This window comes from Syngnathus typhle, linkage group LG7, assembly GCF_033458585.1.
Source record: "Syngnathus typhle isolate RoL2023-S1 ecotype Sweden linkage group LG7, RoL_Styp_1.0, whole genome shotgun sequence".
Classification (NCBI taxonomy): Eukaryota; Metazoa; Chordata; class Actinopteri; order Syngnathiformes; family Syngnathidae; genus Syngnathus; species Syngnathus typhle.
The window spans coordinates 6687958-6705890 of record NC_083744.1 but is presented as its reverse complement, the minus strand read 5'-3'; the positions used below and the strand labels follow the sequence as shown (position 1 = coordinate 6705890).

General features: G+C 41.1%; 3 protein-coding genes across 4 annotated transcripts; all 3 read left to right on the top strand.

Moving 5' to 3' along the window:
* Positions 1-327: 327 nt before the first annotated feature.
* Positions 328-2163, top strand: LOC133156465 (galactose-specific lectin nattectin-like). Of its 2 annotated transcripts, none has more exons than XM_061282188.1 (7): positions 328-390; positions 538-602; positions 720-747; positions 875-960; positions 1112-1243; positions 1715-1826; positions 1899-2163. In XM_061282188.1, the coding sequence occupies exons 2-7, from the start codon at positions 540-542 to the stop codon at positions 1967-1969; spliced, it is 492 nt and encodes a 163-aa protein (XP_061138172.1). In that variant the 5' UTR covers positions 328-390; positions 538-539; the 3' UTR covers positions 1970-2163. The 2 variants fall into 2 exon arrangements, with proteins under 2 accessions (XP_061138172.1, XP_061138171.1); XM_061282187.1 differs by having other exon boundaries at positions 332-400; positions 540-602.
* Positions 2164-4235: 2072 nt separating this feature from the next.
* LOC133156464 (ADP-ribosylation factor 4-like) lies at positions 4236-7186 on the top strand. The gene is made up of 6 exons (XM_061282186.1): positions 4236-4449; positions 4932-5012; positions 5097-5206; positions 5736-5807; positions 6196-6321; positions 6403-7186. The coding sequence occupies exons 1-6, from the start codon at positions 4383-4385 to the stop codon at positions 6484-6486; spliced, it is 540 nt and encodes a 179-aa protein (XP_061138170.1). The 5' UTR covers positions 4236-4382; the 3' UTR covers positions 6487-7186.
* Positions 7187-7736: 550 nt separating this feature from the next.
* On the top strand, positions 7737-17809 carry zgc:77752 (uncharacterized protein LOC393862 homolog). Its single transcript, XM_061282619.1, has 16 exons — positions 7737-7915; positions 7999-8282; positions 9119-9256; positions 9334-9605; positions 9677-9964; positions 10416-10619; positions 10694-10813; positions 10885-10986; positions 11081-11161; positions 11801-11911; positions 14181-14295; positions 14386-14589; positions 14699-14806; positions 15239-15360; positions 16230-16370; positions 16884-17809. Exons 1-16 carry the CDS (start codon positions 7737-7739, stop codon positions 16998-17000), a joined length of 2586 nt encoding a protein of 861 aa, XP_061138603.1. The 3' UTR covers positions 17001-17809.
* Positions 17810-17933: the final 124 nt, after the last annotated feature.

Here is a 17933-nt window from a genome sequence, read left to right as displayed (position 1 = left end):
ATCATATATCATATATTGAGGTATCCCGTACAAATTTTTAGCGACCCAGTTGTGGTTGTACATTTTACCAAGATTTTTGGAGCTAGTATTTCTTAGTGCTCTATTTTGGTTGCCAGTGACTAACTTATAACCTGTACATCAGAAATGCTGAGTTATAAACAGCCCAATTTTTCACCCATCAGTTTAATGGGTTGATTGCAAAAGAGCTTCTTCTGCTTCATTGCGCTGCTGAATTCTTGACTAACAGGAACTTATAATTTTGTTTTGTTTGCTTGACATTTTGTATGGGAGACACTCCCATCATATACACCTTACACATTCCAAAACTGTCAACTGAGCATATATAAAGCGCCTCGTTTTCCTTGTCAGTATCAAGCATCACGACTGCAACTACTGCAAGGTAACTTCACACAATTTTCTATCCTACTGCTGAAACTTTAACGGCATTTTTTCATTTTCCACATAGTTAGATGCAAATGAAATACTGACATAGTATATATTGACAGAAATATTTGCTTTTTTTTCTTTCCCCATTCCAGATGGCATTTGCTCTTCACCTGTTGTTCCTCGTTTGTGGAATCAGTGGACTGTTCACTGGAGTCGTAAGTTCAAATCTTGTCATTTTTTAACACATTTTGTATGGTGCTTAATGTATAGCTGCAGTATATCTGTAAATGTTCGGCAGTCAGATTCTAACAATGTGCCTTTCTTCTTCAAAGGAATCTGTCAAATTGACTCCAAAAATAGGTTGGTTAATCTGAATCATATTGCAAATGAACTATTATTATTACTATCATTATTATTATTGTTACTATTGTCACCAGAATTGCTAAAAATGTCTTATTTTGCTCCCAAAACAACCATTGTGCTGCAGCCAATAGCTGCCCTCGAGGCTGGACTCAGTTGGACTGTAAATGTTACATTTACGAAGATGAAGAGAGGTCTTTTGCTGATGCAGAGGTTTGGAAGAAAATAGTTGTGATGTCGCTTTATTATGAATAGTGATCCTTCTGATGACTGAACAATTTGGTCTAGAGTCAATATATACCTTGCAAACTGTCTGGCAGATCTAGATGAGTGAAATCAACTTCTGATTCTCTTTTTCCTTCAGAGCGTCTGCAACATTCTTGGTGGAAATCTGGCCTCCATCCACAATGACTTGGAAAATGCATTTATTGTTGAACTGATTCGAGCGAATGGTGACGAGTCGGAGGGCTGGATTGGACTCCATGATGCAATTGATGTAAAACATTGACCCGGACAAACATTCTGATTGAATCCCATCAATTGTGTTCAGTGAAAGTATTTTTAACAAATGGAGAATGAAAGTGTTCTCCAGACTCTTGTCTTGTCACCAGATTAAACGACATATAGAGTTGAGTAATTAATGATAAGAAAACACGTTGGAACAAATGTTGTTCCACCATTTGTCAAATATACACTGGCAGGACTTGAATTCAACTGCAAAACAATCAATGTAACATTATAATAACAAAACTTTTTTCTTTCAATATAGTACACTTAAAATTCATCAACATCCTTTGTAATCACGCAATCTTGACCTCCACACTATCTCAAATCAAAGCAGCAGTTTACGTGTTACTGTTTGATTCAACTATTGTTCAAACAAAACAGATTGCATTAAGGCAAACAAATAGTACCATTCGGATTTGTATTTCCGTGTCCCTTATTCAACTTTTTTGTTGTCTTCCAGGATACTGACTACATATGGACTGATGGCTCAGATGAAGATTTCCGCAACTTTGACACAACAGGTTCAGAGCCAAACGATACGACTGGTGACTGTGTGGAAATTGATGAGTCCGGTAAGTAAACACATTGATCAAAGTTGGCTACGAACATAATGCTGTAATAACTTGCTTTTTTTTTTCTTAAAGATGGACTTTGGCAAACTGCGGCCTGCGCAGACGACAATGTGTATGTTTGCATCAGAGATATACTCCACTAATTACTCATCTTAACAGCCTGGCTTCTGTCACAATGGTGTTCGATTATTGTGATGACTCAGTGAAATAATATCAAACTTTAGTGGTGCCATTGTATCTCTGGGTTTTCTATCAACTCCCTTTCCCTTCTCTTATATTGACAGCAAATTAGTAATGTCATCACTTTCATAAATAAAGGAACCTGTCTGCATCAAAATATGTTTGTGTCTGTGTCTTCCAACACACTCATTTCCAACATTTATGAGTCTATTTCCCATTATTTAATAGAAGAACACCAAAAATAATTATCATTTTGATGATAATAATAATAAAAGCGCCTTTCTGAAAACCAGAGGTAACTGAACAATAAAAATCACTGAGAAAACACACAGCCAATAAATTATGATAGTGTACACGCTTGTAGAATTGCAGCTTTAGGAAATGGAGTAAGCACTAATGGGTAAATTTTGTGTGTTATCAGTGTTATATTGTGTAATCCAAATAATCAAGCTCTAACAATACATGATCATTATTGCTAAGTGCAAACTACTACTAAAGACACTTCTACCTTTGGCGTCAATCATAATTAGATAATTTAAAAATGTCCTCTATTGTGTGTGTGTGTGTGTGTGTGTGTGTGTGTGCCCCATACCTCACTGCTGTAAATAAAACGACTTTCAACTCAAAGCATCTTTTTATTCAGTTAAATCTTGGCGGCACACTGGACCATTGTTTAGCACGTCTGCCCCACAGTTCAGAAGTGCGGGTTTGATTCTGGCTTCCTGTGTGGAGTTTGCATGTCCTCCCCGTGCGTGTGTGGGTTTTCTCCAGGTACCCTGGTTTCCTCCCACATTCCAAAAACATGCATTGACCACTCCGAATAGTCCTTAGGAATCAGGCACGTGCACTCATAGGAGGCAGGTGAGGCAGTGCCTCGCCTTGCCACCAGGGGCGGTAAAGGGCTCAACATGGTTTCCTCAGACCATAATTTGTTAAAAAACGAATCATATAATAAAACATAATATAATATATGTCCTGTGGTCTATGCTTTTAATGCAATTTGGGTGTGTTTCCTATACATTTGGATCATAGTCAAAATAGCTGTATTTCTTGTTCAAATAACAACGGGAGACGAGAATCATGGAGGTTGAGGCAGTGACAGGTTGTGCCTCTCAGGGCATGCGTGTGAGCGTGTGCAGCACTCACACACTGTACTGAGCGCGTGCAAACGGCGCGTGCTTGCAGTCAGCGGGAAAATACGAGCCTTGAGGCAGCCAGTACTTTTGCCTCAAAGATGGGGCGATAGTGGACCTGCGGCTAATAGTTCCCGACACGAGTAAATACGAGAGTAAATGAAGAAGAAAAAAAAGAAAAGAAAAACAACCAACAACATTCGGTGCTAACGCGTTGCTATTTGGCTTTATTTGACCGGAAAATGGAGGATATAATCTCGAAAATAAGAAATGTTTCAAAACTTGACTTTCAGTCAAAGCAAGAAATCAAAAGTAAGGGAAGACCAACGCCAGATTTGCGAGGATTAATTCAAACTACGGGCCTCCCGGGACGGACCACAACACGTTCGTTTCAAAAGGATTGGTGCTCTAAAAAAGACTGTCTTTGTGGTTGTGCTGCAAAAAATCGACTTTATTGCTTTCCCTGTCATCGAGATCTTCGTCCAGAAGGACAGGAGAATGGACTTCATTTACAAGTATAGGTAAGAACACTGCAGTGGTGTGTTTAAATGTACAGTGGTGTGTTTAAAATGTTATTAAATTTAATCAAGAATGGGATAACAACCATGTATGCATGTAAATCTGACTTGAGAGTCAATGCCTTAGCGTCATACAGTACTTTTGTAAATCTGACCCCGAGTCAGTGCCTCACCAACCCCAACCCTCACCGCACATCACTGTTGGGAATGATTGTGGCCATGAATGGTCGTGTGTGTGCGTGTGTGTGCGTGCGCGCGTGCGTGCGTGTGTTTGTTGTGTCCGCCGTCTGTGCCCATGTGTATTGGGAAGCTACAAAGCTCAGGGTGCTGAATCCGTGTTCTGATTGAGCAGTTACGTTTATATAAAATATTAAGAGAATTTACACATATATGAACATGAGAAAGAATATGAGTTCTGGAGAATATGGTGGGTCAGACACACCAATAACAGTGAACAAATCCAAATTTTATTTAAATCCCCCCCACTCGTTCATGTCATACTCCAGTCCGATTAGTGGCGGAAATGAACCAGTAAGCTCCTTTGGCAGCTGCAAATAAAAGCCGTAGAAGAAGACAATGATGATGACGTGACGCATTCCACGTTGGCCCGGACGTGGCAGTCGGTACGGGGATTTTCCGAAATAATATCGAACATTTCTTACACCTTTGTCTTTTGTTTTAAGAATTAGGGTATTCGCGGAGGAATCAAACATCACCTAGCAGTTATGGGGCTGACTTTATCTTCAGTGTTTGGTCGACTTTTTGGCAAAAAACAAATGAGGATTTTAATGGGTGAGTTGAAAAAGTACTGCTTGATGGTTAGCTTCGCTGCTCACTAAATGCTATTGTCAGAGGAGCTCTGCTAGCAATGTTCAAGTTGTAGATCACCACGATCATGCGAGTTTGACGTAGTGCTGCAAAAATGACCGATTGTAAACGAGTATATTTTGTTTTCAAAGGGAATCTGTCAGTCCGTTTTGCTCTCTCGAGGGAGTAGAATAGTTTGACGCAATCGTGATATTCCATCGACTTTTTCCAACATTAGGGACACTACCTGTCCAACTTCAGCTGTTTTCACCAAACCCCATTGTGTCAGGGTGCGTTCACGGCCTAACAGATTGTTTCATTTGTTTTTTTTTATAGAAAATATATAGCCTTCTTGTTATCTGAAGCCTATCTGCATGTTCTGCTAGCTTGGCTTGTTCTATGATGTAACAACTGTCATGTCGATATCGAGCTGTTGTAACTTGTCACTTCACAATGTTCTTCCATAGTTGGTCTGGATGCAGCTGGAAAAACTACCATCTTGTACAAGCTGAAGCTTGGCGAAATAGTAACTACCATCCCAACTATAGGTAATAAAACATCTTTAACAACGTGTTGTGACTGTTGGTTATTTTGTGTTAAGATCTGTCTTTATTTTCTATCCTCCTGGTCAGGTTTCAATGTGGAGACGGTGGAATACAAAAATATCAGTTTCACCGTGTGGGATGTGGGTGGCCAGGACAAGATCAGACCTCTGTGGCGACATTACTTCCAGAACACACAGGTACGAGCCGTTGGACCAAACTGAAATGGCGAGTCTCGGTCGCTGCAACAAAACACACACTTGTCCATAGGGCTGCTCTTGCCCTCACTGCGTTCTTAAAACTGTTTAATGATCCCCTCATTAAGGTAGTGGATGAGCTGGAACATATTCCAGTGAGATTGGTTGCCTGTCAATCCCAGAGCACAAATGGACAAACAAGTCACAAGCACATTGGCTCCAATGGACATTTAGGAGTTGTCTGTAGAGCTCATGACTCGTGATGAGAGTTTAATTTATTCTGACAATGCTGGTAACTCAAAACATTTGTATCTTAAATAAGCTTTCCTCATGAAAATGAATGTAAATGAAATTAATCAACCCCCCCCCCCCCAATATTATAAGAATAAATAAATGACAAAAAACTTAGTCTATAATGATTTTTGTTAAGGCATACACATCAAGTCTGAGCTATCACACCAAATAACAGTTCATCACAATCTCATGTTGTTTCTGTGGAGTCTGAGTCATCGGTTTTGTTTTCGTCCTGCAGGGCCTCATTTTTGTTGTGGACAGCAATGACAGAGAAAGAGTGGCTGAGGCTGCAGAGGAGCTCTCGAAGATGGTGGGTATTATTGCTGCTTAAATGGTAATACCTCTGATATTGTCTGTGACTGTCAGAATTATCTCTGCACTAAATTTAAATGCAGTCTGTCTGAGGTTACAAGGTGTTCTTTCACAAGCCAGCACATGCCAAGAACAAGGTTATTGGTGAAGCAAATGAACAGAATAACTCAAAGAAATGTGTTTGTCTTCATATTTTTTGTTTAGTTATGTTCTTGTTTTTATCCAAATCTAAACAATCTTTTGAAGAATCCTGAGTTTTATTTAGCACCAAAATAATCGTGGTTAATATTATTTTCATTATTGAGACCAGTTATGGGGGGGGGGAAAAATCTCAAATTGACAATATCGGAAAGCACAAAGTTCAAGACTGGTATTTGTGCTTCTAGCTGGGCGAGCAAGAGTTGAAGGATGCCGTGTTGCTGGTGTTTGCCAACAAACAGGACCTCCCCAACGCCCTGTCTATTAACGAGCTCACCGAAAAATTAGCTCTCAACAAGCTGCGGAACAAAGAGGTAAGTTAACTAGCAACGCCACCTTGATCCATAAGAAAGCAACCTCAGATTGCATGTCATTGAACCGCTCGCCGTTTGCAGTGGCACCTTCAGCCGACCTGTGCCACCCAGGGCAGCGGCTTGTACGAAGGACTGGACTGGCTTTCTGCGGAGCTGTCCAAGTAGATGCGGCCCAACGATAAGGATGAAAGCCTGAACTTTCACACGGACATTCAACGTTTGGTCCTCCAGCTGCGGAGGACATGGCTGATGGCCAGTAGTTTTCTTTTTTTTTTTTTTAAAATGTTTTATGACAGGGGCGGTTAAGGTGTTGTCGAATTGTCCGAGTTTCATTCTATTGTCTGACCAGCAATCTGTGAGTGTCATCATAAAAATGATGCAATTTGACCACTTGAGTAATTCCAGTCTGATATTATTAGGTTAATGTTTCTTATGTTCTGATCAGTGGCTACTGACCAGGATTTGTTTTTGAAGTGTTCTTCCACAGCATTGCCTCCCACTGAATGGATCCAAAAAGGAACATTGTGCCTTTTTTCTCATGCTTTATGCTTATCACCTACCGAAGATGTTGTGACTTTAAAAATACAAAAGACTTCTTTGTACTGTTTTTCTGGGTGCACTATTTTCCTAACCAAAAGTCTGCTCGTAACATTTTGTCAAGGCTAGCAAGATTGTTACATCTAACTGTTTAAATACAAAAAAATGATTCATTGTGTACTCATTGCAAAAGTGATCTGCATGACAATAATTGTTGATATTTCTTTTGCTTGTAATGTTTGCTCGCAAATACTTAATATTTAGTGCGATTCTCTTGTTACCTAATTCTTGTCTAAGAAATAAACATCTTTTCTGAGAGCCAATTGAAGATGAAGTTAATTTATTATTTGCCTGATTACAAATAGGTTAGTTTGTATCTAACTGCAATGCATCTCACTGAGGAGTTTCTAGGACTGTATTAACAAAATAATAGACCTATTAGAATTTAAGTAGAACCATAACTATCATTAAATGTGTGCCGTTTGAGTCTTATCACAAAAACTAACAATGCATGAGGCTTTTTGGGTCAATTGAGATACATAGTGTTTGCATGTGAATGTACAAGCACTATTTAATTGGCGTAATGCATTTATGACAGCTAATCTGGCTTAGCAATGATGGATCAGGTCTGTGCCTGTCAGCAAGCAGTCGAATGGGTCGGTGTTGAACAACAAGTGTGTTCTGTTTCACTTTTTGCACCTTTACATGGTGTGCTTTTGAACAAACTACAATTAATTGTACAAACTACGGTTAATGGGAATTATCGTACCTCCGTCCAACACATTTGCAAAGGTAAGTTCTGAGTTAAATTGACAAACCAGACAGTTGTGTAGTATAGTCTGATATTGGGTGGGGGTGCTACACCTCCCCGGTGTAGGATGCAGACCCATGTTCCAGTTCCGCGACCTGCTTACTCCCAAGCCCGGGAGAACCTGGTAAGGGTGATCCCTCCCAAGCTTCTGTGTCTGCTGGCCTGCGGGGGCGTGGACTGCCGTTATGAGGGACCAGAGTGTTGGAAAGCAAACCAGCAGGTCATCCGAGGCGTTTTCTCATCATGGTAGGACTATTTCATTGTCTCCTGACTAATGAGGACCTTGGGGTGCTTGATTATTTACAATGCACTCATTCCTGAAATTCCAGGGTGACTGATGACATCATTGCCATGGCACGACCATCCAAACTCTTGATTGACAAGTATGACATCATTGAGCAATTCCAACGGTATTGTCTTGAATTTAAGTCTGAGGTCCACAACAGTTGTGGGTGGTGGCATTGTGTTCTTCTCATATATGACTTATTCCCTAGATTAAACATTAGATCCATCATAAACATGCAAATGCCAGGAGAGCATGCTCACTGTGGACCCTCCCTGGACCCCAAAAGTGGCTTCACATACTCACCCCAGATCTTCATGGAGAATGACAGTGAGATACTGTTTAGTAGAGTATACCACCAAATAGTCAATTTCAGCATTGTATGTTAGCTATGTCTCGATACTCTTGTGTAAACAACCAACGATAGCCAATATGTCAATCCATCCATTTTCTACACTGCTTACCCTGTTGAGAGTGGAGGGTGAGCTGGACCCTATTCCAGATGATATAGAGCAGTGGTTCTTAACCTTGTTGAAGGTACGGAACACCACCAGTTTCATATGCGCATTCACCGGACCCCTCTTTAATTTTATTTTATTTTTTTTCCAAATTCAAGGCATAGATGTTTTTTACTGGTGCACAAAATGAGCTTCGTTCAAAGAACAAAACCAACACAATACATGAACTCGCAACAAATTACATACCTGCAAATCAGTGTGAGTTCTGCTGTTAACGAATTTACACGATGAATCAGGTGTGTTCGGACCTCCGCATTGGAGCCTCTGCTGAACCCCTGAGACCGACTCACCGAACACTGATTTAGAGCCAGGGAACGTGGCACGGCCACAATAGATTGTCTGTCACAGGGCTGAGACATTAAGACAGACTAGCATTCTTAACACCTTATATACTCACGTGAATTTGCAACAGTTTTGTACTTCTTTGTGGGACAAGATTTCCCTAGAGCCACGTCTTAGAAAAGTCTTCCCAGAAGTGCAGACTCTTACAGTTCTAAGGGAACAGCAACATTTCATCCATTTGTAGTTCTCGGAGTGATTTTTGTACTGCTGTTGAATTGGATCTCATCAATTACCGGGTGTTGAGGCCAATAATTCTCTTCACTAGACCATCCAAAGGATTTTTTAGCACGTGTGTTCATTTTGCAGTTTACTTCTACAACTTTGGGATGCCAGACTTCTGCGTGTCTTCCCTGGTCAACATAATTGATGGGGTAAAGGTGCTGGCCTTCGCGGTGGGGGAAGGCAGGGTTGCTGTGCACTGCCACGCAGGCCTGGGCAGAACAGGTTTGGGTTCCATCAGAAGCCACCCAGCAACCGTAACGGCACGCAACGCGCAACTTTGCACTATGACTGCTCCACAGGTGTCCTGATAGCCTGCTACTTGATCTACACTTTGCGCATCAGTCCCAGCGAGGCCGTCCATTATGTGCGCATCAAGAGGCCTCGCTCCATCCAAACCCGAGGGCAGATCAGCCAAGTGTTCGACTTTGCTCGGCTCCTCAGCGCGCAGTTGGTTCAGTACCCAGACCTCAGCCTGCGACACGGATCCCCCGTCACCCTGCAGCACTACCTCAACCGCCAAGCGCTCCTGCTGCACGGCCAAGAGGCTCGCACGCTCAGATACATACCCAAGGTGTGGACTTGATCGTTATCTGTGTTACTAACAGTACAGCATCACTGATCCCCCTCTTGCCATCTCATCAGGTGGTGTACCTTTTGTGCATGCACATCTCCTATTTGGCGATGGGACTACCTGCAGCTCCGGAGATACACGCTGAACTGGAGAAGAGGTCAGAACTGAGGATTTTGACCAGAGTGGTGAGGGAGACCCTGGTGTCCAAACAGTTCCTGCCCTTGCTGCGCCAAGATCAGAACATTGCACGGGTGGGCTCTGTGTCCTCCTGGGATGGGCAGCTAGGATTCTCAGAGAGAAACAGGGACTTGCTTCGGGACAAACGCAGCTACAGTGACTCTGACCTCAGCATGATGGTGGTAAATATTAAAAGATTTCACACACTCAAAAATCCAAATCACCATATCAAGGGAGACTCTAGGTCAGTGAGCGTCTTAAGATGAGCAAGTGCATTTTGCTTCAATTGGCTTTTTTTGTGACTTTACCCACTACAGATGGCAAAGAGGAGAATGACCATAGTTCAGAAAATAGAACAGAGACATGCATGAAGGTGATACACAGCTAGGTCTCCTTCTTGACTGCTCATTACAGTATAGCACCATCTATCATAAGAAAAAAAACTGTACACTCAGGATGGGTGAAGATTTCATCGCTTACATTACCGGGATTGTCGTGAAGTGACGATCTCCGAGGCCTTGTTGTTCCGCTTTGCCTCCATTATATAGTAGTATGTTAGCCTCTGACTGCTTTCATTTGTATTGTTTCTAATAGGAAAAGCAAACTGTCATGCTATTGTATCTTGTCTTATAGGATCTGGAGATGAGTCCCTGGCTTGCAAAGGATGCCATAGGATCTGAACTGAGACCAGTGAGCTCCAAGACTACCCCACCTTCATTACACCTCACCACCAACAACCGCGCTCAAACACGCGCTAAGCAGCCGAGAAAAAGCTCTGGTAGGATGTTTAAGTCTACGGTCAAAAAGGATCAATCCAAGTACAGCTCCAACATTGAGGTAAAAGCAAGACCGACTATTTAAGATTACCAATTGCGTGATGAATGCTCCGACTCAAGATTATTCCTCAATAGTTGTGCAGAAGCACACAACACAACGTGCGCCCGACCTCGGTGGCTCGTGCCATTGCCAACGCAATGGCAGACCTAAGTCCACCAGAAGAATCCATTCTACAGCGGTCGTCTCTTCTACAGGTACATCTCCCACATCTGCACATTTTTATACAATATTCCAAAGTCAGGTCACTCACTCACCTTCCTAACAGGAGGAGCTGAACAGCAGTGAATGTGGCTGGGCTCTTTTGGTGACCGAGACGAATCCTCAGGTTCTCACGTGCCTGCTTTGGACCTGGCTTGAGAAGCTAAAAGTCAGTCAGTGGACTTCAAGCAAAACACGCTCATGTTGATATTTAACAGTCATCCAATCCGATGCTCCAACATATTTGATCCATCTTGACACAGGATCCCGTTCTTGGTGCCGAGGATATAGTAAGATTGAGTTGTGTGGAACCTAACAGGAAGCCTTTTTGTGTGCTCAAGAAGGTAAAGTATCCAATAATCTTTATATTCCTTTGTACTCGTTATAATACTTAATCAATCTTAATCACAGGAATAGGCTAACTAGTAGCTGCTAAGCTACTCATTCTTTCGTCTCTTGAATAGGTGTAGCTCAAGAGATCAGGTCGTTTTTGGGCAAGATACTCTTTTGAGAGGCAATAATATTGGGATTTTTTTTTTTTTTAACAAAACAGAAAGGGGGTCCCTAGCACTTCCATTCTTGGACATGGTGGTCATGATAGTAATAATTCTCTTCACTTCTGCTACTTGTAATGAATGCAAATCGTGAATTTGTTCCACTTAGTGCTTTTTATTTTTATTTTTTCTATAAAGTATCAATCACTTTGTTTGTTCCACTTAGTGCTTTTTATTTATCTTTTTAAAAAAAAATTATCAATCATTATCACTCTGGCCTATGTAATAAATAAAAGTTGAATTTAGAACTAGTAGTCGATTAATCGTAATGTATTGCAAGCAAACGTTACTGAGGAAAAGAGAGTCTTTGACCTGGTTAGATTCTGCATGGGTTGGAGCTCACTCCACAAAGTGGTCTGATCCAACTGCATTTTCAAATCCAGCAATTTCTGGTGCCAAGAGTTGCGAGCAATCCTATTGTCCTTCCAGTCACAGAGGCACACCATCTATTGTCTGCTGAGCTGTGTCAACAAAGTGACCAGGCTGTGTCCGCATAGAGAAGATGCCGTGCTGCAGCGACTGATACGAGCACTGACAAAGGTAAGCGAATAAACAGTGCAATGTTCTAAGTGAGCAAAGCCTGACAACTAGCCAATAGCCTTTTTTACTCAACAGCGACCTCAAGAGGAAATCAAAAGCCTTGCACGTTTATTAAATCTCATTAGGGCCCATTTGAGGGAGAACTTTCTCAACAATTGTTAAATCCGGTGGGCCTGGAGCTGGGACGCTACACTTTGAAGTGGACCAATTGTCAATTCGATCATTTCGGCAAAGTTTTTTTTTTTTTTTTCTTTTGACCACAAATGGGAAAATAAACTTGTTGGTGTGATAGTGGTGCTTTTATAACAATATTAAATTACCCCGTGAACAGGAAAAAATATTGTATTTCAAAATGATTTCTTGATACATTAAAAGTGGATCATTTGGGTTAAACAACTGACCAACCAAATGAATATTATTTTAAAAAAAAAAACATTGAGTGTAAAAGAAGAATTGCTTCTGTGTTTATTACATATTACGAGTGGAGAAATGTGATCACAAGTGCAGCAACTGTTTGTAAACGTTATTGAGACTTTCTCAAAAATGTAATTAGAAGTTTAAGCCTCCAGATTTGGGGAAAAAATCTTGGATAAAATAATGAATCTTATATTAACGCGGTTTCAATGTTTTTATTTATGAGACAACGAGCGCCATCCGCTGGTAATCCAGAAGTGTCGCCTTAATCACCCGTTTAGTGATAATTTGTCACATAAAACATAAAAGAATTGGGGATGCTAGAATGGAGTGCAAGTCGGTCAAACTTAACTTATCTTAACTTTTACCTTTAACTTTAAAAAGACGCAAGTAAAGCAATCTCGCTAGTAGTATTTATCTGCGTGCGCCCCGCCCGCCTTCGGATCCACTTTTTCGTGAGTCCATTGTGCGAACTCGACCTGACAAAATGCCACATTTCCATATTTGTCCTAACTTTTAGACGAGGTGCCAACTGAAGAGTTGTTTGAGCGCCTCAACCTGTGACGTCACCACCGGTCGGGTTGGAGTTAGCGTCGCACTGTCAAACCAACACAACCGTTTAGTGCATAAGCACTTGTGTGCTGTGTTTCTCACACACGCCACTTGACTACAAATGGGCCGCTGGGTGACACGTCATCACATTCAGGCTGTAATGATGTCATCTCCCAGCCGGGACGCGGGTGCGGCGTCAGGATGCTAAAGTGCTGGATAGCACCTTTTGTCCAACGCAAGAAACTTCGACAAGAAAATCTAGGGCCGTCCTGACAGGTCAGTCGTGTGGTTTAAAAAAAATACATTTTAAATTAACAGCTAGGGATCGTAGTTTGTGGGCTCAAATTGCATACGTAATAACTAGAGACAGTATGATGCGTTCAGGAAAACGGGTTTTCAAAATTGCACGTTGCGAATTCTTAAATAAAATGTCTAGTGTTGTAAATTCCTTCACTTGCATGAAGATTTTGAACACAACACGGTCAGCATGTGCAGTCGTCTCCGTGGCAACATTGCCATAGTGAAGTGGGCTGGCTTGAAACAATTTGTGTTGTAGTTCAATGAACGCACTGATTTCTGGATCAGAGGAAGACTAAAATGAGGATCGGGATTTGCGAAAGGTAAACTATTTCAACCAACATTTAAAATCCACCCGGCCCCCTTTAGAAATAACGGAATCAATACTGAACCTTAGAATAAACATTCCTTCCTAGGAGACATTTTTTTGTTATTGAGTAACAGGCGCACCTAAGAGTTTTAGTGTAATATTTACAGATCGGTGACGTACAGGCAGGTAGCAGGGTGGACTAGTGGTGACCATCTCTCCCTCATTCTTGGTTGTAATAATCCTGTGTGGAGTTTGTATGTTCTCCCCATGCTTGCATGAGTTTTCTGCAAAGTATCTTGTTATGGATTTTTAAGTAAATTTCCCCCTGACAAATCCTTAATTTCAATTAGTCAAATATAAAATATACACAAAGTTACCACATCCCATTTATTAGGAGGGTATGCATGCTTTGATTTATTTCTCCTAATAAAATTAAGTTGTACTTGTTTACATACAACTACAAAGTAAGTGGAATTATTTATCTGTCTCATTTATTTTACATATCACAAAAACCTGGCATTTGACAAGGGGTATGTAGACTTTATATCACCTGTTGTGCCCTGCCAATGACTGGCAACCAGTGCAGGATGTACCTGGACCACTCCATTAGTATTGGTAAATTGTGAAAGTGGAGGCCCTCTGGTGGTTTTCACACTGCCCATTGAATGGAAAGCAAACAATAAGTATTTGTTACAGATAATGCCTGATGAAGAGCCTTGGGTCGGATCATGGAGGCCCCACAGGCCTCGAGGGCCGATAGCTGCCCTCTATAGTAGCCCAGGGCCCAAGTATGCACTGCCTTCACTCACAGGTAGAATTTTTTTTTATTCTCAGCTACCAGTCGAAGGATTTGTGGTAACATAATATAAGGGTTCTTTTTTTTTTTTTGCCCTTCATCCAGGTTCATCACTACATGATCCGACAAAATACAAAGCGCCCAGTTTCAGCTTTCGGGCCACCTATGACATAAGCTCGCAAGAAATCTCGCCCGGACCTAAACACCTCATCCCCTCCAACATCACCAAAACGGGTCGTGATGGAACTCCAGCGTTTTCATTTGGCAGTCGCCCCAAGGAACGAGCGCGCATCCAAGTGCCTGCACCCAGTGAGCACAACGCACATTTCTTTCTTTTTTTTTTCTTTTTTTTGCAGCGCACCTCGGCCACGTTGGAAATGATGACATGTTTTCTTGCTGTTTTTTTTTTTTTTTTCAGATCATTACCACCTTGAGAGTTCAGACAAGGTCACTTATCACTCTTCCCCTTCCTATACGTTGTCCGGGAGAGGAAAAAATGTTGTACCGAGCAACCACACTACTCCCGGTAACATTTCTCTTTTTGACATTTCTTACACTTCTTTTGGGTTAGCAAAGAAAAAAAAAAACTATGTCTACAGTTCTGTAATTCTACAACTCTCCAAAAGAATTGTCAGGCATTCTCAGATGAGGTTCACTGCTTATGTAAACAAACTTGATGAATAAAGTTTCAAGTTTCAAGTTCTTGAGATGGTTTGGCCCAACTTGACCACACACACATACAGTAAAGATTTTCCATCATTAATATTGAACAGGTTTGATATTCATGAATATTGCCTTTGAACATTTTCCGAGCAGAGTGAGAGAAAAAAATCTCAAATCACACACGGCTCCATCACAGGATAATTGCTCAGGAAGAAGCATGTTTTTTCTAAATTTGATCGGAAGGCTGGGGTGATAATTAAATTTGGCCCGCTGCTTAACGATTTTGTCCCTGCAGGTCCAGCATCCAACACTCTACCTCCTGTGTTTGGACCCAAAACTGTCAATATACGCGCAGCACCCGCACATTCGCTCTACGGTCGCAGTAAAAATGGCAACTTCACGGAAGACAACACAAAGGTAGAAATATTGACTAAAACACTTCAGACTCACCGAGCGACACAGCCAATCACAATTAAATTCACTCAGTCACCCCCACACACATGGCGACTGTCTTTCACATACATACAAACTTACTGCAAACCTCGGAACACCTATCCATCTTCAACAAAACAGTGGGCTAGCAATGCAGTGTTAAGCTAGCATTAGGTTTGTAAACAAACCAACAATAACTACAATTGCCACGTACAATTAAAAATAAAAAAGATGTGGTGAACCTGTCTATCAGAGGTTTTGCTTATTCAGAATCGCTTCTGATTAGGGATGGGCGAATATTCATTCCAGGTATCACATCGGGTCAATATCGGTCTCCAATGTATTGATTACTCACGATGGCGGACGATACAAGTCACTAATATCAGGGTGTCCTGTTGTGGCCATTTTCTATCAGAAACTAAATGGCATGCATGGCTGACGGATCCATGTGAGTGGTCATATGCTCATTAAGATGCAATTTTTGATGTGGATTGTCATTTAGAATGCTGATGCGAACATTATTGGTTTAATTCATAAAGCTCATATCCCACTGTGAGGCAAATGTCTGGCAAAAATCTTATACTGGTGTCAGAAGGAGAAAGTAATGGTATCGAACGTCCCTATTTCCCTAATTCAGTTTCCCTTTGCTCTCCTTCTGTTTTATAGTCTTCTGCTCTGTTGTGGCAAATTAGTTTCAGCAAAGCTCCTGAAGTCAGTCTTTTGAGAGTGTGCTGATGACCGGCTACTACTGTGTGTGCCCGCTATTGTACGCCAAATGCCTTCTATCGCTGATAGGTTGTTCTTCAAATGGCAAACAGTCCCTTTAACATTGTTTCTTGTACTTTATCTTTCAGTCTCCAGGCCCTGCAGCCTATCAAGCTGTGGACCCTCAAATTTACCTAAACAAATCTCCTCAGTACAGCATGCCAGGGCGCAAGTTCATACCTCAAAGTGCTACGAGGACGCCAGCACCTGGAGTCTACCGTCCTGAGAAGGTGGGGAAGGTCTTGCTTCCTATTGGGGCCAATTATGCATTTCCCCCCCACAAAGAACAGTTCCCATATGTCTTAATACACTGTTTCCCAAATTTTATTGTTACCATTGCACTGGTGGCGCAGCTAGGGCATGGAATGAAACCAGCAGCTACTTTCCAACCCTCATACATCTTTTGTTCAGATATGCAACTTAGAACAAATATTGACTTCTGGGTGTTATTGGTAATTTTTGTAGACATTGCTGCTCTTTAACAGTAGATCCTATCTAGTATGTCCAGACTGCAAATTAATGGCACAAGCAGAAAGCCTTTTACCATATATAGCTACTTTAGTTTATTTTCCTTTCATTTCACACTTGATAGAGGCAGGCAGAGATCATTTGTATACAAGTGGTCCATGTTTTGAAGGAGAAACCAGAAGCTAAATGTTCTTACTTTGTCCAGAGATTATTTGTATACAAGTAGTCAATTTTTGTAGGAGAAAGTAGGAGCTAAATGTTCTTACATTGTCCAGGTCACCACCACGCATTCCAAAGCGCCAGCCTTCACCTTTGGACTGCGTCACTCGCAATACACCGTACTCCCCATCATGGATGCAGACAGATACCAACAGTCATTGTCCTATCTTTGAGCTGGGGGATTTCAACACCGTGACATCAGATGAAGCAAAGAGGCCCAAATCAGCAGATGAGATTTGTTGATTGGATTTCACAGTTCAGCGTTTGCAATATTTTGTCTTGTCAAGCATTTAGTTTGGTTAGCATGTGATTTGCTATTGTGAATGTTGTTCACAATAGCAAACAGGCGAGAAATGTCCTTTCCATCACATCCTACTGTGGCTCCTCAAATAAGGCTTGTTAAATCTCCCACATATGCATCCAGCAGGTCGCACTTGTGATTTCATTAGTGTTAGAGAAATTAACTACATTGTGATCTACAATATTTTTTAATAAAAAGAATAACAGTAAAAGTAATTATTTTTCTTAATTATTTTGGTAAAGTACAGTACTGTACAGTTGCTGTTTGGTAAACATCCATCAATCAGTTTAATGTTTTTTGGTCCTGAAGTGTTCACACTCATTCTTAATAATGGTACAGGTGATGTTTTAAAAGCACTTTACGAGGTTACTTCAGAATGGTGCACAAGATGTGCAAAATGAGCAAAAATGGCAAATGGCCTTGCCACTTTCCATTTTTTTTTAAAAAAAAGCACATCCGTTTCTCAATAAAAAGTTGCAAGTTTTGTCTGGCTCTCAAATCATTTTGGGCTGAATTGTACTGCACTGTATTTGTAATGACTGCTAAAATCAAGTACGTTCTGTATATTGCAATGTACAAATAAATGGAAACACTATGTATATAGTATATGTGTATCTACAGTATAATGTAATTTACAAGTGAATCATGTGAAGAATGCGGAATAAAAACTTTTTCAAATGAGTCCACGTTGGTGACGTCATTTTAGTAAAGCGCTGACAGGTACATGCCAGGGGAGGACATACGTCAGCAGAATTGAGTAACTCTAGTCTCCTACTGCTACTTCTACAGTTTAATACAAAACAAT

What these genes read in the sequence shown, in the direction of transcription:
- LOC133156465 (XM_061282188.1), top strand. Translation starts at nt 540, where the DNA reads ATGGCATTTGCTCTTCACCTGTTGTTCCTCGTTTGTGGAATCAGTGGA. An exon ending in GGTCTTTTGCTGATGCAGAG is followed by an intron (nt 961 to 1,111) that starts GTTTGGAAGAAA and finishes TTTTTCCTTCAG; the next exon opens with AGCGTCTGCAACATTCTTGG. An exon ending in TGTGGAAATTGATGAGTCCG is followed by an intron (nt 1,827 to 1,898) that starts GTAAGTAAACAC and finishes TTTTTCTTAAAG; the next exon opens with ATGGACTTTGGCAAACTGCG.
- LOC133156464 (XM_061282186.1), top strand. Translation starts at nt 4,383, where the DNA reads ATGGGGCTGACTTTATCTTCAGTGTTTGGTCGACTTTTTGGCAAAAAA. An exon ending in ACAAATGAGGATTTTAATGG is followed by an intron (nt 4,450 to 4,931) that starts GTGAGTTGAAAA and finishes GTTCTTCCATAG; the next exon opens with TTGGTCTGGATGCAGCTGGA. An exon ending in CAGAGGAGCTCTCGAAGATG is followed by an intron (nt 5,808 to 6,195) that starts GTGGGTATTATT and finishes TTGTGCTTCTAG; the next exon opens with CTGGGCGAGCAAGAGTTGAA.
- zgc:77752 (XM_061282619.1), top strand. Translation starts at nt 7,737, where the DNA reads ATGCAGACCCATGTTCCAGTTCCGCGACCTGCTTACTCCCAAGCCCGG. An exon ending in CGAGGCGTTTTCTCATCATG is followed by an intron (nt 7,916 to 7,998) that starts GTAGGACTATTT and finishes CTGAAATTCCAG; the next exon opens with GGTGACTGATGACATCATTG. An exon ending in CTGACCTCAGCATGATGGTG is followed by an intron (nt 9,965 to 10,415) that starts GTAAATATTAAA and finishes CTTGTCTTATAG; the next exon opens with GATCTGGAGATGAGTCCCTG.